This window comes from Benincasa hispida, chromosome 2 (genome assembly GCF_027475165.1).
Source record: "Benincasa hispida cultivar pf3 chromosome 2, pf3_genome.v1.1, whole genome shotgun sequence".
Lineage (NCBI taxonomy): Eukaryota > Viridiplantae > Streptophyta > Magnoliopsida > Cucurbitales > Cucurbitaceae > Benincasa > Benincasa hispida.
Genome location: NC_143479.1, coordinates 2,837,459 through 2,852,402, shown reverse-complemented (window position 1 = coordinate 2,852,402; position 14,944 = coordinate 2,837,459). Strand labels below are relative to the sequence as shown.

The 14,944-nt window shown below is 34.3% G+C and overlaps 1 protein-coding gene across 3 annotated transcripts; it reads left to right on the top strand.

The window, feature by feature from the left end:
• Nucleotides 1–468: 468 nt before the first annotated feature.
• Nucleotides 469–8,606, top strand: ATSYTF (C2 domain-containing protein). 3 transcript variants are annotated; one of them, XM_090310744.1, is made up of 15 exons: nucleotides 469–1,067; nucleotides 1,914–2,000; nucleotides 2,144–2,218; nucleotides 2,352–2,459; nucleotides 2,808–2,840; nucleotides 2,931–3,020; nucleotides 3,331–3,456; nucleotides 3,627–3,770; nucleotides 4,274–4,696; nucleotides 4,873–5,007; nucleotides 5,678–5,896; nucleotides 6,195–6,467; nucleotides 6,759–6,896; nucleotides 7,033–7,359; nucleotides 8,125–8,606. In XM_090310744.1, the coding sequence occupies exons 7-15, from the start codon at nucleotides 3,337–3,339 to the stop codon at nucleotides 8,326–8,328; spliced, it is 1,983 nt and encodes a 660-aa protein (XP_090166870.1). In that variant the 5' UTR covers nucleotides 469–1,067; nucleotides 1,914–2,000; nucleotides 2,144–2,218; nucleotides 2,352–2,459; nucleotides 2,808–2,840; nucleotides 2,931–3,020; nucleotides 3,331–3,336; the 3' UTR covers nucleotides 8,329–8,606. The 3 variants fall into 3 exon arrangements, with proteins under 3 accessions (XP_090166870.1, XP_038897850.1, XP_038897841.1); XM_039041922.2 differs by lacking the exon at nucleotides 1,914–2,000 and having other exon boundaries at nucleotides 6,195–6,443; XM_039041913.2 differs by lacking the exon at nucleotides 1,914–2,000.
• Nucleotides 8,607–14,944: the final 6,338 nt, after the last annotated feature.

The window sequence follows — 14,944 nt, the reverse complement described above, 5'->3', positions numbered from 1 at the left end:
ATTTTAGTTTGATAATAAATAGTAAACACTGTAATAGAAAATAAAAAAATGATAATGCAAAATAGTAAAAACTGTAATAAATAGTAAATATAGTAACAAATCAGTAGCTAATTAAGGACTACGAAATAGTATCTATAAAATGTGGTTATTAGAGCCTTAGATAGTTCTTGTCCCAAACGTTTTCAAAGTGTTGGAAAGTAAAATACTTTTAAAAATTATTAAAAGTTTAAACAATTAATTAAATATTTCATTTGAAAACATGTTTATTTGTTATAAAGTTTTAAAAATTTCTCAAACTACGAGAAATTATATATAATTTTTTCTTGAAAAAAAATGACTTCAAGTATATTAGATAATTTAGATTAATGTAAAACGTTATCGGACACAACACTTGCGCATTTTCTGTTTCTTTTCTTTTATGGCCTTTTTCAGTTTAGTTTATAAATAAAAATCAGAAATGTATCCCCCAAATCATTCTCTGCTTTTCTTGCTGACTTCCTCTGGACTCTCTCTTCTTCTTTCCATCTTTTCATCTGTCACATCCAAATATGTTCATTTCCATTATTTGTGGACTGTGATCACAGACCCCATTTTCTCATGTCCATGTTCAAACTTCATGTTTCTTTCTTCTTTATCCCAGCTATTGAATCCCCACTATGCGTCTTTCCCACAGATTCCCATGCCTTAAACTCCATCGTTTCCACCCCCATTTTTATACCCATTTACTTTGATTCCATACTTAACCAATCGGTGAAGTTCCCCATCCTCATCCCCACTTTCATCTTTTCTCTTCCCTTCCAAAATTATGCTTCGAACTCTGTTTTTCTGTTGCAGCGTTTTGAGTGGTTTAGCTGGGTGTTGAGGTAGTGAACTGGAAGGGCGCAGAAATGAAGCCTTTCAGGTTTAACGTTGAAGAAACTGTTGAGGTTTTGCGCCATGCTGCTTTGGAGAAGCCTTTCCTTTCATATTTGGTTCCTCTGTTTTTTCTTGCTTGGGGTTTCGACAAATGGGTTTTTTCTTTTTCTAATTGGATTCCACTAGCTATTGCCGTATGGGCGACTTTACAGGTTATTATTCTACTCTTGATTTTTCCATATAATGTTTGCAACCGAATTAACATCTCTCTGTTATGATTTGCGAATTCCCAATTGTGTAATTTGAATCCAGCTTCAACTTGGGTTAGTGCAAATATTATAGAAGTTTTTCCTTTCCTTCTTTAGTTTCCTGTTTTGGGTACAGAAGTAGAAATTTGAGGCTGTTGGGGGAATTACAAATCAACTAAATATTGAGAAACAAAGTCCAAATAATTACGTTTAGACGCGGGTATTTCGCTCTAATTCAAATCCTCCCTGCCATGTGTATTGTATTTCTTTATATCAACTATTGATCAGCAAATATTCTCTAGCCTAACTGAACCGTTATGTAGCTCAAACAACCTTGCATAGGTTGAGCTCAAAGCTTCACAACTAAAAACACCTCTCTCTTGGTCCATTGCCTTTCAAAGAGCAAATGAGACAAATATGAGAAAATAGAGGGAAGAGAAGATTGGAGATATAAATCTTGTTGTTTATTGAGAGTAAGGTTAGAGATCTATTTATAGGGAATTATAGATCTAGAAACTTAATAAATAACTAATAACCTTTTGCCAACAAGAGCGTAACTCAATTGACATAGTGCTCGTACTATCAACCTCGAGATCAGAGGTTTGATTCTCCCACCCCATACTTTAATTACAATACCTTTGTAAAAAAAAAAAAAACGTTTTCTTAACAAATCTTCAACTACGTTTTTGCATAAAGAATGGACTCTCTCTTTTAACTCAAATGAAACTTCAATTTAAGAAAAGTTATCAAATATTAAAAAACGTAACAACATATGCTTCTAACTTGTCCCTTATATTTGATTATCAACAGGAGATTACAGGGAAGGCTAAGAGATGTACTTTAACTAATATAGTTATTGCTTTCCAGAAGACCATAACTGGTGTTTTGTAGCAATTGGTTCATACTTTTACGTTTCTATACAAGATTCTTCTCCCTTCTTTCATCTGCTTTATGTTCGTTGCCTGCGGCCATTTGGGATTTTACATTGTAGCAGCATTATGAAATTTTGTACTTTTTTTTTGTTGTTATTGTTTTTGCAGTATGGGAAGTTTCAACGTCAACTACTAGTAGAGGAGCTAAACAAAAAATGGAGGCAAATTGTATTGGACACCTCGGTAACATCCTTGTCCAGAATTGGAAAAAATATTGAAACCTTCTACTGTTTTACCATTTGGCTCCTGCCATCTGGATGATGATTTTTATCAATTTTATCTAATTCTCTTCCCTCTATCTCTCTCTAATTGACAGCCCAGCACACCACTGGAGCACTGTGAATGGTTGAATAAACTGTTGACTGAGATCTGGCCTAACTACATCAACCCAAAACTTTCATTAAGGTTCTCTACTATTGTTGAGGTGAATCTCTTTTTCTTCTTCTGCAATGTCCAACTTCTTTTCAGCAATATTGTTTCGAGGTGGATTTGGCTGTAATATCCTCAATATTCACATTACAAAATTTGCCTAAAGTTGTTCCAGTTGCTGTGTATCTATCTTGTTTCTTAACATTTCTACACGAGCTTAGCTATTCTTAGCACCAGAATGTTTCACATAATCCCTTGTTCACCCACTACTTTCACATTTCAGAAAAAGGGTTTATTGATTCTAGAAATTGAGTAGGTTCATTGTTGCTTTCACGTGGAATTGACTTGATATGAGGCTTCAATGCTGCTACCGATGTTAACTTTTGAAAATTCATTCCTGCAGAAACGATTAAAACACCGGAGACCGAAACTTATTGTAAGTTATTATTGTATTCTAAATGCTTTTTATTGAGTTGATTAGCCTCATCAAAGTCCATATCAAGAAATACTGACTATATCAATGCAGGAGAGAATCGAATTATTGGAGTTCTCTCTAGGCTCATGTCCTCCTGGCTTGGGCCTTCGTGGGACTCAATGGTCAACATCTGGTAATCAGGTTTGCTTTCTTGGTTAACCTTCTATCGATGAGACATTATCTTTTAAGAAACCTATTTGGTGAACATTCATTTCCTATTATCAGATCAAATGTCCAGACCATATTTTCTTCTCCTTTGCTCTCTTCATCTCTTAAATTTGAAATTCCTAATTTTTAATGTATAATGCATCAATTACAACACCTGATGTTTAGCCACTTGTTTGTTCACATGCTGTCCCAACAATAGAGTTAGTTTTGTTGTCCTGCAAGCAGTCAACCAATAGCCAGATACCTAGGTTTTTTATTATGCTTTCTGTGTATGCTTTTGCAGAGAATCATGCGTTTAGGTTTTGATTGGGACACAAATGAAATGAGTATTATGTTGCTTGCCAAGTTGGCCATGCCATTTACGGGAACTGCACGGATTGTTATCAACAGCATTCACATAAAGGGTGATGTATGTGAAGTAGTTTCCTAAACCCTCTTTCCATCAATTGTTACTTACCTCAAAATGTATCTGCTTGCCGTTTGAAAGGAATTTCAGATCATGCAAACTATCATGTAATCATCTGTTAAGTATTGAGCAATTTCAAACTGTTTGTTGGTTGCCTGGACTTCTTGACACAGCTTCTCTTGAGGCCAATCCTGGATGGGAGAGCAATTTTGTATTCATTTGTTTGTACTCCAGAAGTGAGAATAGGAGTTGCTTTTGGAAGTGGTGGAAGCCAGTCGTTACCTGCAACAGAGCTGCCAGGTGTTTCTTCTTGGCTGGTAAAATATCTCAATTTTCATTCCCTTCTTGAAACCAAAAAATATTTTCATTGAAAAAGTGAAAAAATTCAGCTCATTCTTCATCACGTCCAAGGCAAAATTATCAATATGAAAAATAATTAAAAGATCTTTTAACTATTTAGATAGCAGATTTTGGCTATTTTATTTTAATTAATTTCATGCTGTTAGATGCTTGTTTTCTTGTCTTAACAGATGAATGCAGGAAGGTCTATAATATATAACTTATTGGATTTATAATTTGAGAAAATATGAAAAATCAAATAAATAGAGGTTAAGAGAGGAACTGACTGATCTAGCGTCCAACTCCTTTGTATTCTTGATGAAATGGATTTTGTCATATTGTCTACCTTAGCTACCATTTCATTTTTCTTTAAAATGATCTTGTACTTTCAAATATATTCTTCCAATTGACAATTGGAGGACTCTTTTTGGGAAATGCAATTATTTGGTCATACCACATTGATCTGTCCCATTCTTTTCAGGTTAAACTTCTAACGGACATTATAGTAAAGACAATGGTTGAACCTCGACGCCGCTGTTTCTCATTGCCAGCAGTTGACCTGAGTAAAAAGGCTGTTAGTGGTACAATATATGTGACAGTTATCTCAGCCAGTAAGCTTTCCAGAAATAGCTTGAGAGGAAACTCTTCCAGGAAGTCATTGAGTACTTATATGAATAGTCCACCAGACGAAAACTTAACTGATAAGGATGATCTGCAGACATTTGTCGAGGTGGAACTTGATGAGCTAAGCAGGAGGACTACTGTAAGATTAGGCTGCAGCCCTGTATGGAATTCAACATTCAATATGATTCTACATGAAGATACAGGAACTCTTCGGTTCAATCTTTACGAGTCTAACCCAAGCAATGTGAAGTATGACTATCTAGCCAGTTGTGAAGTAAAGGTACTCTCCCGAAAATTTTACCCTCTCAAATTATGTTTTAATGGAAGTTGGCCTTCTGTCACAAGTATATATACAAAGAATAGGAGGAAGTACTTTACCTCTTTAGGTATTCTGGACTCATAAGAAATTAACTAACTTAGCATCTGCTAATTCATATTCTTTTACTTGTTGATCAGATGAAGTACGCTGCTGATGATTCCACAACATTTTGGGCAATAGGATCTGACTCTGGAGTAATAGCAAAGCACACTGAGTTTTGTGGAAAAGAGGTTGAAATGGTTGTCCCATTTGAAGGCATCGATTGTGGGGAGGTATGATGTTGGTTGTTTTGCATTTACTTCCTGTTCTATGGATAATTTAGGAATATCATCTTTTTATTTTTCCCATTAGCATTCTTGGGACTTCATTGCCAATGCTTGTTTATAGGAGTTAACCTTGGTGCCTGCAATTTTGATCATTAGGTTACTACATTCTTGTTCAGTTCATAATTTGTTGACATTTTCCTTCTCTTTTTTTATCAACCAACATAAAGAGAACCTTACCTTTGTTGGGCTGAATTCGTTTTAGGTTCATAGAGAAATAAACTAAAAGATTTCTGCATCTTAGTGATGTATTGTCGAATTAAGCCATTTGATTATTGAAAACCTTTTAATCATTTTATTAAGTTCTTGGGAGGAGAAGAGATTCCTTGTCTCCCTGCCCTCTTTTGTTTACTATCTTCCTATTTTGGAAATAATAAACTATAATCACACGACTGAAAGAATGATCATGTCCATGCTTACATCAGTTTCTGCGGGTGTAGCAATTTTGGTGAACTTAAGGCCCCATGGAACTTATCTGCAGTCAAATGAAGTGTATTTTATAGTTGAAGTAGAGAAGTGACAAGATTTGGTTTCTTTCTCGCATTCTTATTTCTCTCATATATCATGCCACCCCAAATTTCCTATGAATCACAACACTTGCTTTTGACAAATTTTGCAGTTAACAGTGAAGCTTATTGTCAAAGAATGGCAATTTTCTGATGGTTCACATAGCTCGCATAATTTTCATGTTAGACCTCAACAATCGGTTAATGGATCCTCAAACTTTCCTTCAAAAACTGGAAGGAAGATCGCCATTACCATTGTAGAAGGAAAAGATCTTAGTTTGAAGGATAAAACTGGGAAGTGCGAGTCATATGTAAAATTGGAATATGGGAAGGTAAATCTTTACACCCTTCTTCTAGTAAAGTTTAAAACAAGAAACTTAGATAAATAGCATGAGAAGTGTAATAGACCCATAGTTTGACATGTTTGAATTGACTAGAGAAAAAAGTATTTTTCAGAAAACTCATTTTTATTTAAACTCTTTGTATGAAAACAGTTTAAAATACATTTAAAAGTGTTCAAAAGCTATTTTTCAAAATGGCTTATTTTCATAATTAAAAACTTGAAAAATTAAACCAAACACGCCCTAAAACTTTATTTTCCCTATATTTACTCAGCAGACTTCCTTTCAGGCTCTCCAGAAAACAAGAACTGCTATTTCTGTGAATCCTAATTGGAATCAGAAGTTTGAGTTTGATGAGATTGGAGGTGGTGAATACCTCAAGATAAAATGCTTTGGTGTAGATATATTCGGTGATGAAAATATCGGTAATGCCCGGGTAAATTTGGAAGGACTTCATGAAGGCATAGTCAGGGATGTATGGATTCCCCTCGAAAAAGTAAATTCTGGAGAACTAAGGCTTATGATAGAGGCAGTCAAGGTAGATGACTATGAAGGATCAGGGGTATGGTTTATAACAATACATCACGATGTTTCTATCTTCTTGTCAAAAATATAATAAATTGTGTTTGCATAATTCGAGTTTCCAAGTTTCTTATGGAGTAGAATGTCTGTGCAAGCTGGTATCTACATATGCTATCTTGACTTAATTGTATTCCCTCTGCCGGATCTCTGGAATTGAGTGTTAAGAATTTAAGTTTTGTGCATGTGTGGCACATTTATTGAGTCTCGAGGAATTAAAATATTTGACCTGCTAGTTTGTTGAATTGGGGATATTTTATTTTTCTTCTTTCAGGGTTCAAACCTAGGCTCAAATAATGGTTGGATAGAACTTGTTATCATTGAAGCTAAAGATTTGGTTGCTGCTGATATTGGAGGGACAAGTGACCCTTATGTGAGAGTACAATATGGAATCTTGAAGAAAAGAACAAAGGTTTGAGAAACTAAATATAATATTTGCAACTGTTATGTTTCTGGATGGCCAAGTGGTTTGTTCCGCTTAATTCTTCATTTTCATTTTCATTCTGATGTCTCAATCCATCACATTCTGTTGGTGGTATGTTTTCCAGGTTATGTTCAAAACTTTAAATCCTCATTGGAATCAGACCTTAGAGTTCCCTGACGATGGCAGCCCTTTACTGTTGCATGTGAAAGATCACAATGCTTTACTACCCACATCAAGCATAGGCGACTGTGTTGTCGAGTATCAAAGATTGCCTCCAAACCAAATGGCTGACAAATGGATACCTCTTCAAGGGGTGAAAAGAGGAGAGATTCACATACAAATCACAAGAAAAGTTCCAGATCTAGAGAAAGAGAAAAGACTTAGTTTAGATTCAAGACCCACCTCGGATTCTGAATCATCTATTACCAAGGCACATCAAGTTTCAAGTCAGGTGATGTATTTTACTGTGTGATTGGGAATTGTAAATTTTTTACTTTGACAATTTAATAAAGTTTTCCATTCTGTTACTTCATTAAATCTTATTAGAGCATAGTATTATGATACTGAGGATAACCTTTGGTTTATTGGTTTTTGAGTCGTGAAATTGGGATATATTGTCTGAGGTTCCAAATCTAACGAATCATATACTTATGAAAAGAATGTTCTTCCACTAATTAAAGGAGACATGCAAGGACAACTCCGGTATAGTAGAAACTAGAAACTATACCCCAAACCTATATTCATATGGCAGTAGACTAATGATTACAAGTACACCTTGTACTTGTTTAATATTCAAAAGAAAGAGGAATGCTCTTGAAATTCCAATCATAGAGAAGCAAGCATTAAAGTTTTAAGGTTTCTTATGCCAATTGGAAGGAGAGACCTTCCTTTCAGTTGCTGGGAAATGGTATAAATGGATAGTTTTTTCTTCTGGGGGTTTGATTGGTCAAGAGTAGATTCAATTGTTAGCTCAAAGCTCATTATATTGGATGAAATTGAGAAGTAAGCTAAATTCGTTACAACTGATACTGGATGAATTTATGATTCTTCCATCTTTATTTTCAAGCACAAAGTTCATAGTTCATGCCTGAAATGCACTAGTTTCTTTTCAATGTGCTCAGCATTTGAAAAAGTTGTAGATTATAGTCATGAATGAGAGGTTTGCATTTCCTGTTTGCTGACATTGATGTTTGGAAATTGAAATGGTGTTTTTCAGATGAAGCAAACAATCAGCAAATTCCACACTTTAATCGAGGAGGCTAATCTCAACGGTCTTTCAGCAACGTTGAGTGAACTAGAAAGCCTTGAGGAACTGCAAGAGGAATACATACTACAGCTTGAAACTGAACAAACGCTTCTTATAAATAAGGTAAAGGAGTTTGGTCAGGAAATTCGTAATTCTCCTTTTTCAATTAGTTGAAGATCTTCTGGAAATTGAACTGTTGTTGACTTTAAATTATCCATAGAGATCACTTCAGATATGTACATAGTTCTGTAAGATTGATTGGTTTAAAGTTAATCCCTTTGTATGAAGCATAATTACAAGCTTTTCAGTTTTCCATGATTGTAAGCTTATTGTGAACTTAAACGATGTACAGTTTAAGGTTGGAGAATAAATGTTCTTATTGTTCCTTTTGGTGTTGGGCTCAGATAAGACCACACCAATATTTGAATATAGTTCAATTGATATGTACTAAATTTTTTGAAATCGGAAGTTAAAATTTTCATACTTACGGTTGTTGTAAAAAAAAATTATTATTATTATTATTTGACTTCACATCTATGTATAAGAAGTGACAATAGAATCTCTCCTCGAAAGTAAAAGAAAGAACTTGAAGAAGCAGTCATCTCAATGGCTCCTCTTTTTATTATTATTTTTTAAATTTACAACCGCCTCTAGACAAACTTGTAACATATCTAATACCAATATAGATAGCTATTTTAAAAAATTTAAACATACAAGTTACATTTTGTAAAAGAGAGTCAGAAAACCTATCTTAAAAGCCTTTAATAAAAGTTCTTCTCTTCTCGTGGACATAGTCATTTTCAGGCTGAACCACGTACATTAGAGTCTTTCCTCCTTGTTAATTATATGTTCCACAATCTCTTTGATTTACCTGCAAAACGCCATAAACAAAAAGAGAATTAGAGAGAAAATGCAAAGCCTCGTTTAGAGATAGAGAGAAATTTTTTACCAAATGAATTTTCTGTAATTTTGATTCATTCTACAAGGCAGAAAAGGTGAAGGGGTCAGCGCATGTTTCTTGAAACCAAGTGGTCAACGTGGTCTTCCGCCAGCCAAGTTTTTCACCTACCAAATTGAACTTGGTGATGAAAATGAGGTCTATGTGCTTCTAAACTCCCTCTAGACTCCTATAGAGAAGTGAAGAATGCTTTAAAATATGGAAGGGACTTTATAACCACTGATGCCATCATCACGACCTTGAGAACAAGAGAACTTGAGCTACAAACAGTGAAGAAGGAACAACCAAGTGGTGAAGGGCTGTTTGTGAAAGGGAAATAAGCCCAATTACTCCAAGGGAGAAAAATAACAGCACAGTGATGAAAACAAGCCTAAACAGAAGACTAAGTGCAAGTATTGCAAGAAGAAATGCCACCTAATTAAGGGTTGTTTTATTCTTAAAAGGAAGAATCAGGAAAAAGAGAAAGAAGCTAAAGGCAAACAACCTTAAGCTTCAGTTGTAAAAAGGTCCTATATCTACTATGATGCACTAGCTTCAACACAAGACAAGGCCAATCATGTAAACCCCTTTGGAAAACATGATTGGGTCTTGGACTCTGGATGCACCTACCACATGACCCCTATGAAACCTTGGTTCAACACCTACAAGAAAATTGATGGAGAAATGGTCTACATGGACAACAACAAGCTTGTAAATTTGAAAGATTAGGATCAGTGTCATTAAAGTTCAAAGATGGGACTGTGAAAATCCTTAGAAATGTCATACATGTGCTACTTCTCAAGAGAAATTTGATCTCCTAAGGAATGCTAGATGCAGTATAGTGTGAATATAAGGGCAAGGGAGGAACTTTTGAAGTTCTTAAAGATTCTAAGGTGGTACTAGTTGGAAAGAAGGTTAATGACCTATTTGTGGTCAGAGGAGTTGAAATGATGACAGACACTTATGTAGTAACTCCTAATGAATTGACAGAGGCTGACATTTGGCGTAAGAGGCTACCACACATCAATGTTAAGGGGCTAGAAGCTTATCTAAACAAGGTATACTACCTAAGGCTATCACACATCAATGTTAAGGGGGGTTGGAAGCTTATCTAAACAAGGTATACTACCTAAAGAGATTTCTTATCAACTTACTTTTTGTGAGCCTTGTGTATTGGGCAAGGCTATCAGACACAGTTTCACAAAGACACAACATTCAACCAAATCTATCCTAGACTACATATACTCTGATCAATGGGGATCAACCTCAACTCTGAGCCTAAGTGGCTCAAGGTATTTACTTTCCTTTACTGATGACTTCTCAAGAAAATATTGGGTTTTCTTTCTTAAATCTAAAGATCAAGTTTTTGATAAATTCAAAGAATGAAATTCATGATAGATAAGCAAACCTCAAAGGAAATTAAATACCTAAAGACAGATAATGGACTGGAATTTTGTAGTGAGGAATTTAATAAGTTTTGTAGAGAGAATGGAATCATCAGGCACAGGACAGTTAGGCTTACACCTTGATAGAATAGGATTGCAAATAGGCTGAATAGAACAATCATGTAAAGAGTCAAATGCCTACTATATGATGCTATTCTTAGTAAGAAAGAGTGGGTAAGTTGCTGCCTATACAATTTATACCCTAAATGATTCCCACACACATCCTTAGACTTCTTAACACATGAGGAGAAATGGTCCAAACATCCTCCTAATCTAGAAAATCATCCAAGGGTATTTGAATGTGTTGGATACACCAAAATCAAGTTTGTGGGACTCACAGATGGAGTAAAGGGGTTCAAAATGTCGGGTTTTTTTTTTTTTTTTGCCCTTAATCTCAAATTAATTAATTAATGTTTTGATTATAACAAATCTGATTTTATTGATTAACAATTTTATTATTTTGAATAGCTCATAGCATAGAGGTCGGAACGATTCTGATACATTTTGAATCACGTAAATCGGAGTTTAGATGAAAAACATACAACAAAAAGAAGTGTAACGGAAAAATACCCGAGACAGTGACATGGCGAATTAATCATCAAATTGGACCAATTAGAGAGTGTCACTTGGAACTATAAGGTGAGTGACACAGGAACTTTAAATTTGCAATTGGTGGATTTTAGTTTTTATTGAAAGAAAAGAAAATTAAAAGAAATTGATTTTGTAAAAAGTGATTTTACTAAATAAAAAAATAAATTTAATATGATTTTATGTTTATGTTTAAAAGCTAATTTTTGACAAATGGTGGGCTCTTGTTTTTTGTTGGGTTTTAAAAGAAATGATTTAAAAATATATATATTATTATATTATTTTTTTTGTTTGTGTCTAACGGCTAGTTGAGTTTAAATCTCCACCGTTCAATTTAATTTTTTCAACAATCCAATAACTCAAATTAAAATCCACTTTTTTCCTTATTTATCTCTTTATATACTTTATCTTCTCTAAAATTATTTCAACTTTTCACATTTTATAATCCTCAAAATTAGCAAAAAAAAAAAAAAAAAAAAAAAAAGAAAAAAGAAAAAAAAAAAAGAGAAAATTTTCAACTTTCTTTCTTTTCATCTTATTCTTGAGAGAAATTTCTATTGTATTGTGAGGATTAAAGTATGTAAGCTCAAATTTGTATACCCACTCTTTTTAGAGAGTCTTATTGTGTGAATTAAAGTTTAAAAAAACATTGTAATGGTTGGATCCTAACCCGTGGAAAGGATCGGGTTTGCTCTTGAACCCGTAAAAGGAGCAAGGTAGCGGTTCGACTCTTATTCGTGGAAAGAGTCAAAGGAGATTTTTTTAATCGAAATCCCAAGAGGCGCTTGAAAAAGTGGATGTAGGTCGAGTTTGACTGAACCACTATAAAAATTACGGTGTTTTCTCTCTAGCTCTTTACTAATTATTTTGTATTTAATTTTAATTGTGTGATTTTGTTGGTTGAGATTAATAGAGTATATTGTTACATAACTTTTATCAATCTTGTTATTTAGTATAAATTAGAGTTTTTATTAATTTAATTTAAAAATATCTAATTAGATCAAATTGAGCATACTTTAAGAAAAAGTTTAATTACCCTCTCCCTCTAGGGTTGCCATACCTGTCTAACACAAAATGTGGAATCCTATTGAGAAAAGATTCATTACCAGAAGAGATGTTACAGTTAGAGAAAAAGAAATGATTATGTAAAGGGAAAATGTGACTATTGAAATTCCTAAGAGCCCTACCACTAGAATTGAGGTGGAGAATCCAAAAAGTATATCAACAGATGCCAATCCTCCAAGTGATTCAGGAGAAGAAGAGGTAACAACAGGTGAGCAAGAAAAAAAGTGTTGTAGTTCAGTCTGATTTGAGTCAATACTCATAAGCAAGTAGAGATGTCCGCTCCGAATGGGGCAGGAGCGGGGAAAAATTCCATGTGAGCTAAATGGGGACATGGACGCAGACGTGGAATGCATTCCCCCTCTCCACCCTCACCCCCGCTCCCTCCCCGTTCCCCGTCCCTACCCCAATTAGCTTCTACATATTTATTTAGTATAGTTATCTAATGTTATGATGTTATTAATTATTATACAAATATTACATTTAAATTTCAAATTTGATTATTTATTGGGAAAGATAATGAATATGTTTAAATTGAATATTTAAATTTAGATTATATATATGAATAATTTGATTTATATTTATTTCTTTCTACTTAAAAAATTAATTAGTTTTTTTAAACCAAAATTTGAATAATTTATCTTTAAATTCAAATTGTCAGGTAAAACTAACCATAATAAATAGTTTAGTGATAAAATTAATTATTTAATTAAAATTTGTTCACATTAGTTATTTAAATTAATTGGTTTTTAACAAAAAAGAAAAGTAACGGGAAAAAATTTTCAGCGGGGAACCCAATCCCTACGAATAGAGATGTTCACGGGACAGGGCGAGAATGGGGAAGGCTTCCCCGTCCCCATCCCCGCCACCTATTTCATTTTCCGTCCCCGCGAAATTGTCTGCGTGGATCGGGGTGGGGAATCCTCGCAGGAAAAATTTTTCCGTTTGTTTTTTTAATATGTTCATTTTTAGCAATTTTGTTTATTCTCAACCAAATAAATTATATATATTAAATGATTTATTTCCAATAAATTTTTCATTCAAATAAAATAGTATAAAAATTCATTATAAAAATAATACTATTATATGTGTAAAAATATAATTTAATCGTATAATTTATAAAAGTTAAAATTTAAATATTACAATATCATAGTCAAGCTTTACATTTAAATACTAAACATTTATAGCTTAAGGTGGAAAGTCTTAAATGTTAAAACAATTTAGAAATGTATTAAAGTACGAAAATGTTGAAATGAAAATTAGAAAATAACTAACTTTTTATACCACAATTTTTGTAAAAAGTATATAGATAAAATAATAATAATTATTATTATATAAATATAATTATATAATATATTCATCGGGGTGGGGTGGGGAACCGAGGCGGGGATGAAGTCGAGGACGAGGACGGGGAATATAGTCTTTGTCCCCGTCCCCGTTTAGCCAATGAGGAAAAAATTATCCCTACTCCCTCCCCCATTCCCCGTCTAATCGGGAATTTCCTACCCCATTCGGAGCGGGTCCGCGCAGGGTAAATGGACATCCCTATCCATGAATTCCCCGTAGGGAATCCTTGCCCCGATCCCCGTGAAAAATTTCACGAGGATAGGGAATGAAATAGGGAGTGGGGATGGGGATGGGGATAGGGAATGGTATCCCCGACCCCGCCTTGCCCCGTGGACATTTCTACTAGTAAGGGATAGACAGAGAAGGGTGATTGTTCCTCTAGCTAGGTATACTTAAACAAACTATGTGAACCTAGTTTTAAATGCTACAGTGGTCCCATATGACCAAGAGACAACTACCTTTGATGAGGCAGTGCGTTGTCCTGATGCAAGAAGTTGGATTGATATTGTCCTGATGCAAGAAGTTGGATTGATACTATGTGTGAGGAAATGCAATCACTAAATGTGAATAACACATGGACCCTAGCTCTTCTTCCTAAGGGATTCAAGCCTAACATCCAAATGGATGTACAAGTTAAAGGAGGAAACTAATATTGATCAAAAGCCTAGATATAAGGTAAGATTAGTGGCTAAGGAATTCACACTGAGAGAGGACATTGATTATCTTGAGATATTTTTACTAGTGGCAAAACAGACCTTTATCAGGCTCTTATTATCTTTGGTTACTCAAAATAACGTAGAACTAAATCAGCTATATGTCAAGATTGCTATCTTACATGGACATCTAGATGAAACTATATACATGGTGCATCCTAAAGGATTTGAGGAAAAGGGGAAGGAGGATCTCTATTGTCTTCTAAATAAATCTATCTATAGACTCAAACAATCTCCTAGGTGCTGGTACAAAAGGTTTAATGACTACATAAAGAGTATTGGGTTTCAAAGGAGCACCTACGATATATGTACCTATGTTAATTCATCTTCCTACAAGAACAAGTTGTATCTACTTCTTTATGTTGATGACATGTTGCTACTAGGGAATCTAAAGATGATTTAACCAATATCAATGATCTTCTAAAGAAAGAGTTTGACATGAAGGATATGGTTCAATTAAGAAAGATCCTAGAGATTGAAATCACAAGAGATGAGGATTCTTTTACTCTAAGTATCAGTCAAGTTAGGTACTGTGATAAAATAAAATAGTCAGAAATTCAACCTATCTAATGCCAAATCAGTGACTATCCCTATTGTACATCATTTTAAGTTATCTTCAGCAAATTTTCTTACAGAACCAGACATTGAACACCTAACTCAGAAGCAATCAGTGCCTTACAGTCAAGCAGTGGGCAATC